Source organism: Python bivittatus, unplaced genomic scaffold (genome assembly GCF_059951505.1).
Source record: "Python bivittatus isolate LINGU-HERP-01145 unplaced genomic scaffold, Pbiv_v1 ctg000570_np1212, whole genome shotgun sequence".
Taxonomy (NCBI): domain Eukaryota; kingdom Metazoa; phylum Chordata; class Lepidosauria; order Squamata; family Pythonidae; genus Python; species Python bivittatus.
The window spans coordinates 10354212-10363536 of NW_028277097.1; the positions used below are offsets into that span (position 1 = coordinate 10354212).

Consider the following 9325-nt stretch of genomic DNA (forward strand, 5'->3'; position numbering starts at 1 on the left):
CAACTGTAAAAAAGAAAATTGTTAGGGATCAGTTGTAGCTGGCCCACTGCAGCTTCTGGATCTGTTAAGTTCCACCTCAGCCCGGTAGCTTGTAAGATTGGCTCTTATTTACTCTTAATGTCTTGGTTAGGCAGGAGGTTGTTTTAGAGACTGAATCTTTACCATATGCTATTATCTTTGTTGTTGTTGTTGTTTAGTCATGAAGTCGTGTCCGACTCTTCGTGACCCCATGAACCATATTGCGCCAGGCCTTCCTGTCCTTCACTGCCTCCCCGAGTTTGCTCAGTTTCATGCTCATTGCTTCAGTGATGCTATCTAACCATCTCATCCTCTGCCGTCCTCTTCTCCTTTTGCCTTCAATCTTTCCCAGCATCAGGGTCTTCTCCAAAGAGATCTCTCTTCGCATTAGGTGACCAAAGTATCTGAGCTTGAGCTTCATTATCGATCCTTCCAATGAGCAATCAGGGTTGATTTCCTTTAAGATTGACTGGTTTGACCTCCTAGCAGTCCAGGGGACTCTCAAGAGTCTTCTCCAGCACCACAGTTCAAAGGCATCAATTCTTCGGCGCTCAGCCTTCTTTATGGTCCAGCTCTCACAGCCATACATTACTACTGGATATTATCATTACCATATGCTATTGATAACATTTAATATTATATTACAGCTAACTTCTTCTTTTCTGAAAAGGTAAACTGAGTCATTAGTCCATACATGTTTAGTGCCAACCTTTTTCATCAAAATGCAGTAGAATAAAAGGAAGTAAAAAAAATATTAAATAATATTGAATACATTGAATATAAAACAATTCACATCTCAGTATTCAGCAAGGGATGATGAACTAAGTAAGAGGCATAACTTTTTCCAGGCTGAGCGGCAAACTTGTCCTTTAACAGATGAGAAACTGAATGGGGACAGAACTAAATTCAATTTAATTGACATTTGAAGTTCATTGAAATTACATTACTTAAATACATTTAAGTAAAGTTGTTATAGTCACTCTACTGTTGGAGAAGTAACTCAAGAGTTGAAACATTAACTAATATGGTTTGGTCTTATCCTTTTATTACTGGGTTGACTGACATCAACAGCATTATTAATAAGATTCTGGATCATTGTTAAAGACATGTATATTACATTCTTGGCTATTTCTCCAGTATATGGAATCTTTCAACATTTCAAGAATTGTGGATTTTTCAACCATTATTGCTATGCTTATCAGTTCTGAAGTTTGTGGATTCTTTATTTCTCTTGCATGTATTTGAACTTTTCTTTTGTTGTTTAGTATAGCATAATAAAATAAAAATAAATAGATTCAGTTAATGCGATAATTCCACATGTATTCAGTAGCTTCCCCTTTTAGTTAAGTTAAAAATTACAATTTGTTGTCACTCAGAGATGAATGATTGCTTTTGGAGATAGCGTGTAACCCTGAGACTTTGGATTGAGCATCCCTGAACCAGGGATGTTATGCTAATATGAGAATCCAGTCATGGTGGTCAAAGTCTCCTAAAACTAGATTGACTCAAAGTGACTCACCCTGCATTCTTCTGCTGCTGCTGAGTATAGAGCAAAGGGGGATCTTCCTCCAAACATAACAGAAAAGACACGCTGGGCTGACCTTTTATGCTGCACTGAAAAGCAGAGGCCTGCTCAGTTTATGCTAGTCAAAGAGCGGTGGGCTGGTGTAGCAACCGAGCTGGTTGGCTGAAAGGAGCTGGAGTATTCCAGCTTTTCAGGCCAATATTGTCTCTTTCTGTACTTGCTGCCAAGAGGGGAAAAATGTGGTCAGTGCAGCAATAGGAAATGGGGGAAAGGAATGCCGCATCTGTCTTTAGCCCTTGCTCCCCTTTGTTCTGCACTGTTGGCTCTGTTGATGCTGGCTGTCCTGGAGGAGAAAGCCTTTCTTGGCTCGCCAGCATCATCAGACTCTAGACTCTTTGGAGGAACTCATCTAACACTGAAATCCTCTTGGGTAGAGTTAGAATTCAAGGGGCCTAATTTTCTTTTGGTTTCAAGCAGCCACAGGCTCATACCTTGCTAGCTGGGATCTGCGTGCTACTCTCTGCTAGTCAGTGAGCAATGCAAATTGTGCAGTCATTTCTAAAAAGATGTGAGAGGCCAGCCTTCTGTCCCAGTAAAGTCAGACGGCTTGGGGGTTGAGCCTGTGTGCGTATTATTTCACAAGCTAGTCTTCTCTGCTGAACCCAATTGTTTTTAACAGGAAATCTGCCCAAAAGTCCATCTCCAAGCGTGAAGTCTAAACAGACAGAAGCCTCTTCACCCTTGAGCTGGACAATGAAGCGTTTCTTGGAGCCAGCAAGTCGGGTAAAACTATTGAAATGTCACCACAAGATTTTAAAGGAGGGGGTTCTGCTGCTTAGAAAAAGTTGGGGCTTTCTTACAGACACGTATCTACTGGTCTCCTCCAAGCCAAAGAAGGTGCTGGTGCTTCTTCTGTTTCTTACCTTGTAGATAGAGTCAGGAGGGGAGAAGCAGTGGGACACATGGGGAGGAGGCTGGATTTTCTCATTTTGTTGTATTGTTCCACCAGGGATCCCTTTGGTCAAAAAACTGTTCCAGAGATTGCACTCTCACAAGAGGAAAGTGCACACACAAGACCTGCCACAAAGTTCCCGTGCATGATAGAGCTGAGTCCCCTTTCCCATTCCTAGCTTCACTACTTCAAATAGTAAAGCCCATGGTTATCCTAGCCTGCCCAAAGGTTTCTGTGCACATTCAAGCAAATGCAAAAGGTCCTTTTCTGCAAAACATGTCAGGGTCAGAAACAGAGATTGTAGAGCCTGCATTCCCATCCTTGCTCCCCACCCTCATTTTTTTTTTTTTTTAAGCTTTCATGTGTTCAGGGAGAAGGCTGACAAAGAGTTACATTCAGTTTAAAAGCCAGACTTTTCCACATTAAGGAGCAATCGCTAATTTGTTTTCCACTTTGGTTTCCAGTCTTTTCTTTGTTTCATGCTGCTAATTAGAATGAGTCTCCTATTTTGGTTTGCTCTAAGCAGCATTCATTTGTATGTTAAAGGCAACTGAATAATTTGGGAAATGAATCAAAAGGTGATAAAAAGAGTGGTGGAATCTAGATCAGTGTTTCCTAGCCATGGTAACTTGAAGATGTGTGGACTTCCACTCCCAGAATTCCCCAGCCAGCCATGGAATCTAGATCAGTGTTTCTCAACCTTTGCAACTTGAAGATGTGTGGACTTCCACTCCCAGAATTCCCCAGCCAGCCATGCTGGCTGGGGAATTCTGGGAGTTGAAGTCCACACTTCTTAAAATCCCCAAGGTTGAGAAACACTGATCTAAAGGAATGAACCACATCCCCATTTGAGCAAGAGAAACAGTAGGAAAGATAGCAAGAACTTTAGTATGGATGATCTTTAGGTCTTGGGGCTTTATTGCTACAACATCCTATTTTCTCTTTCTGTATTTATATCAGCAGGGGTCCATCAATTCTGAAATGGAGCTTTCACAATACTTCTTACAAGATGGGACAAGCCAGTTGTCTCTCTCGGAGACTACAGTGACTGGATCCAGTGATGAAGAGCAGTTTCGACCCAAGAGTAGGAGCAGTTCCCTAGAAGAGAGTTTTCCTTCTCCTGGCATTCCACGTAAGCTGCAGGGATACTGTAGTGAAATACAAAGAGGCATGGTCGTCCTTCCAACATGATTGTCCTTCTCGATGGCATAGAAGGCAATCACGCTCTATAACATACTGTCCTTAATCTGCCCAATAATCAGAGTTCACTGAGTAGATTGCAGAACTATTTAAAAGACTAAAAAAACAGCAGAAGGGTAAAACATATGCATGGAAATAAAAATGAGTAAAAACTATATACATATATGTATGTGTGTGTGTGTATGTATGTTAGAGCCAGTTTGGTGTAGTGGTTAAGGCACTGGGCTAGAAACTGGGAGACTGTGAGTTCTAACCCTGCCTTGAGCATGAAGCCAGCTGGGTGACCTTGGGCCAGTCCCTCTCTCTCAGCCCTGGGAAGGAGGAGGCAAGGGCAAACCACTTCCAAAAATCTTGCCACAAAAACTTCAGAAACTAATCCAGGAAGTCACCCAGAGTCAACACTGACTTGAAGGCACACCCACATAAATAGGGGCATAAAATCAAAATCAAAATTATAATTATAAATTATAATTATAAATTGTTGCACAAATTATAACATGTGTTTTAGCCTGGTCCCTAAGAGTGTCTGCCTGGGAAGAACATTCCATAAGTGGAACCCCACAATTGAATGGGCTCATTTCTTTTGAGGCCCTGAGTACAGTGGCTACCACTGAAAAGATGCCTTTCTCACCTTGGGTGTTTGTTTGTTTGTTTTTTTTACAAGATCATTTTCACTGCTGCCTAGGGAGAGAATTGTAAGAATAGGGAGGAATCTGGAAAATGGTGATGGGTCAGGTCATTACATTCTAAGACAATATTGCCCAATTGTATTCCTTGTGTTTATTCTTAGCTACCAAAGAATCTAGTCTGTGCAGTTCACCAGGTACTGGCAGTAGCTCACCCGGTCTTCTCAGCAAGCCAAGAGAGATGGCTGTTCGGCACGTTAGTTTCAGCGACAGCCCCAAAGGGGCCCAGATTGCTTTCCAAAGGCAGAGAAGGATTGCTTTTTATGATGGAGATGCAAGTGATGAGGATGACTATGCCAAACAAGATGGAGCTTGCTTCCAAAGAGGACCGAGGTCAAAAGGTCAAAGGAAGGGTGACAATGACTGTGAGGCTCCCGCTGCAGCTCCTTCAGTGCAAAATGAAGATACCAGTCAAGAGAGAGAATCTGCAACAAATACCTACAGTGACTCAGCTGCCAGTAACTGTAGGAATCTGGCAGAGAGCACTGGGGAGCATACACCAGACACCCCTTCTCTTCCAGCTAAAGCATTTGATTATTCAGATGCTCCAGACCTTCATCCAGGCTACTTGAATTTGAAGGACTTTCGAGAGGAACAGCTAGAATCTAAGAGGTCTCCTAAACTGGAACATAAAGCAGTCACCCGAGTGAAGAGCCTGATGAGTACTGAGTACCACGGAGTCCCAAGGGTCAAGAATGAGGAGCATGGTGCCTGCAGCAGAGCTGGCGGGAAGGTCCTTCCACCCATCCAGAAGAACGAAGCTCAGGAGAGTCCACTGGAGCAAAGTCATGTGGAATCAATTACTTTATCTCGGAATGAAAATGAGTCATTTGGCCTGGATCTTGAAATTCATGCCAACCCCTTACACATTGTGATAACAGGCTTGCAACCAGCTGGAGCAGCTGAAAGGGTACAACATTTCTTTCTCTTTATTTTCCCTAATAGAATTTCAATTCAGAGGGAAGTTGAGATCATGCAAGAAATGGACGTAGTAGCCTCAGGGGAAAGTGAGTCTTGTGAGTGTTGCCTCATCTCCCCACTGCCCCTTGCCAAATAGACAGTTAATGTGTTGATTGAGCCCTGCCTCCCCACCCTACTAACTTAAAACTCTCAGTGCAAGGAGGTTACACTGTTCTGAAAGGAACCATATTGTTCATTTCATTAGTAAATATTGCTCACTTTACAAAAACATAACTCATTTAGAAGCAGAAGATATTACATTTTAAAAGATAAGCAGTTTCTTGACAAGAAAGAACAACTATACTGCCATTCAGGGATTTTCAAGTTATTTCAAAATGACCACATGTTGGGAAGCCAAGGTTAATTTGTTAAGTCAAGATATTGGTATGAGTGATAGCATAGATGGTGTTGAAGTATCTGTGATGGCTTGAGAAAGGAATTTCTGCATTGGGAACAAATAGGAAGATCCCATTGCTTCGTACTTGGCTTCTGAGTGTCTTGGAGACATCCCTTTGGCTGTAATCTCATTCAGCAAGGCAGTTACTAACTGCATTTGGATTATACTACTGGTAGTCCTCACTTAACAACCCTTCGTTTAGTGACCGTTCAAAGTTACAATGGTGCTGAACAAAGGGACTTGCAACCGGTCCTCACACATCCAACTGTCGCAGCACCCCTGCAGTCATGTGATCGCGATCCAGGTGCTTGGCAAATGGCTCACACTTACAACAGTTGCAGCATCCTGGGGTCACATGATCACCATTTCTGACCTTCCCAGCCAGCTTCTGGCAAGCAAAATCAGCGGGGAACCATGTGATTTGCTTAACAACTGTGATTCGCTTAATGACCCCTGCAAAAAAGGTTGTAAAATCAGGCACGACTCACTTAACAACCGCCCCGCTTAACAATGAATTTTCTGGTCCCTATTGCGGTCATTAAGCAAGGACTACCTGTATACCATGGCTTAGCAATGCAGTGCTTAAATACTACACTGCACAAAGTCCAACAATTGTATTTGGATGTAATGCCAACTCATAGTTTTGCATTACAAGAATGAATTTTATTCCATGGGTAAAATGTGAATCCTTAGTGAACGCTTGAGAAGACCTGACAAAATGCTGCAGGGAGTAGTCTGCGTATCCTCTAACTCCTAAGAGGGTATCCCAGCCATCGAGGTGTCTCACCATTTGCACACTTCACTGTTGCAATATTTCTAGGACTTTATACATGTTGCAGTCATTCTGTCCCATATACTGTGTCCCTGAGGCACATAATGGAAGCCAGTGGCATTGTAACTGATTGAAATCCAATCAAGATAGCTTAGTGGTCCAAGTAGATAAGATAGGCAAATCAGGTGTGGCAAACAAAGTTGGCTTGTAGGGAGGCAGAAACAGGTTCATGAAGAGCTTTGAGTGAATCCTGATGGCTAAATCTCTCCCTAAGAGACAGCAGCAGACTAAAGCCAATTGAACTCTCATACAGGGCAGTGAATTTCATCCCACATACAGAGGTTGCCTCCGCTTGATTTTGCCATCTTAGACTTTTGCCAGGTTAAGGAGTTGGTGGTTCCTCTGGTCCAGAGGTTGACAGAAAGGCTCTGTCTTCTCTCCAGGAGGACCCTGAATCTGGAATTCATTCCCCTTTCCCAGTGAAGCAATCTGAGCTTCATCTTCATGTTATTCTGCATCCTAAACAGTCTGAGAGCTATGATAGGTACTGTATTAATAGATGCGCTCTTAACAGGCATCCATGGGAAAGCTGGTTCCAGGAGATGAGATCCTTTCTATCAATGGTATCCCCATCCATGGATTCTCTTATGAGGAAGCTTGCCAATATGTAAGATGTCTTCCCACATCTATTACACTGGACGTCCAGAAAGCTGTTTTGCGTAAGATTTTGTCTTTCTTTTTTGTTCTGTGGTCAGTGGGCAGGTGCTATAACGTAGGTATCCCTGAACTAAGTCAAGAGGTTTTTTGAGAAATCACAAAACTGGACAAGAACCAAAGCATTCCATATTTCACTATCATTCATCCTGTTGTGCCCAAAACCTGGCTTGCTTAAAACACCCAAATCACTTTGAAGATACAACATAAATTTATTAGCATGCAAACAATAAAACAGTGTACATCGGGCTCCCAGCAACAGATTGGCAACTTGCTGAGGATCCCTGAGCAAAAGCAGAACCACAGCTTATATACCTTTGGACTTCTACATTTGAAAGACAAGACAAAGGAAAAGGCAGACACAGTGTAAATTACAGCATGACATTGGAATATTTTTCATAAATCCAGTTGAATGGCCTTCTCATTATCTATCCCTACCTACTAGGTCAGCAAGCTAGCTATACTATCTTTGAGATATGGTTGGAGAATATAAACAATGTAGTTTACTGGGCCACCACCACAATCCCAAAGCATTCCAGTGGGTCCAGGTGATGCATCGACAGAGTCAGGAGGCATACAAGTTTGTTTGATGATGATGATGATGATGATGATGATGATGATCACATCATCATCATCATCATCATCATCATCATCATCATCATCATCATCATCATCTGTGATTTGGTAGATGCATATAGCCAGAGTCAATTTTATTTATTTATTTAGTAATCAAATTTATATGGCTGCCCATCTCATGAAATATGATTCTGTGCAGTATATAACAATCAGATAAAATAACACTTATATAAAACAGTAATTATAAAAATATAAAAATCAGTATTAAAAGATAAATATTACTAAAAACAAATAGATAAGCTATTTTTCATGCAAGAGTGTAGTAACTTAGTAAATAATAGCTGGGGTGGGGGCTTTGTCTCACTGTAGTCCCCATTCTATAAGCTGCCTTTGCCACTTCAGCTGCTGTTTACGTTAGGAAGAGTATTTCCATGATCACTAATGGGAAGTATTGGGGTCAGAGATCACCAGATAACCTTAAGACTGTAGGCTACACTTGGAGGTCAAGAAAACATTCCAGAAAAAGGCAGTGGTAAAGCACTTCAATACTGTTGCTAAGCAAACTACATGGATCTGTAGTTTTTGTTCATAAGCAAATAATTATGATTTCTGCCTTAGTCCCCTCTGATTAAGTTTCTTTTTCTTTTTTCTTTCTCCTGCCTCTTTTTTTTGGGGGGGGGCGCAAATCTCTAATGTCATATATATAATCTTAAATATGGTTTAAGTTTAAGAGTTGTTTCGTTCATTGTGCTGCGAGTGATAGAAACATCTGGATCCATGTTATAGTCACCATTTCATGAAATTAGGCTTAAAAAGACTTCATCATTTGTTTGTTTGTTAATATATTGATGTAGTTCTCTGCTGTCCTTCAGGAGCAGTTAGCAGGAGTGGCTAATGGAAATGAAATGATAAAAGGTGGTAAATAAAATATAAAATATGAAATGCACAATGAAAATGTAAACCAAAATTTAAAAGTAAAACAAAATTTAAAAGCAGCACAAAAGGTAGTTGTTGTTTTCAAATTACACCTGGAAATTTGAAATTTGACTCCAAAAGTGATCATTTGTAATCCATCAAGATAGAATTAACAATCCCTTTTTAAATAGTAGCATTAACATAAATATAACATCTGTTTAATATCAATATGTAATTTAAAACCATGCTAAATCAAATTATTTCAAAACAAACGTGAAAATTGCTTTTCTGCAAACAGGAACAGTGGTTTGCACTGTTCAAAAGTAAGCTTAGATAGTAAATTGGGTTAGATACTTAGCCAAGGTGCTGGCTGGGGCTTAGGAAAAAGCTGACCTAGGTCTTTCTGATTTTTGAGAATTCATGTTTTGTGACCATACAGAACATACAGATTTGTATGAATGAAAGAGGAGGCAGACTCAGTAGCTGAATGCTTTTTATTTTTGGCTTTCACTGGTGAGTTATTACCGTGATAAAATAGGAGTTTTTTAAGAAGTAAGAATGAAGTAGGCTATGTAGGCTGCCTAAGTGAATGGAATCTTTCAGTGACGAG

General features: G+C 40.9%; 1 protein-coding gene across 3 annotated transcripts in view; it reads left to right on the top strand.

The window, feature by feature from the left end:
• The window catches only part of PDZD2 (PDZ domain containing 2), a 184586-nt gene that overhangs the window by 147496 nt on the left and 27765 nt on the right, over window positions 1–9325 (top strand). For 2 of the 3 annotated variants that reach the window (XM_088152773.1, XM_088152776.1), the window contains exons 15-18: window positions 2223–2326; window positions 3456–3627; window positions 4486–5291; window positions 7085–7229. In XM_088152773.1, coding sequence (XP_088008899.1) covers window positions 2223–2326; window positions 3456–3627; window positions 4486–5291; window positions 7085–7229 — 1227 coding nt within the window. The remainder of the gene's footprint in view (window positions 1–2222; window positions 2327–3455; window positions 3628–4485; window positions 5292–7084; window positions 7230–9325) is intronic. The other variant, XM_088152775.1, reaches the window with a different exon arrangement.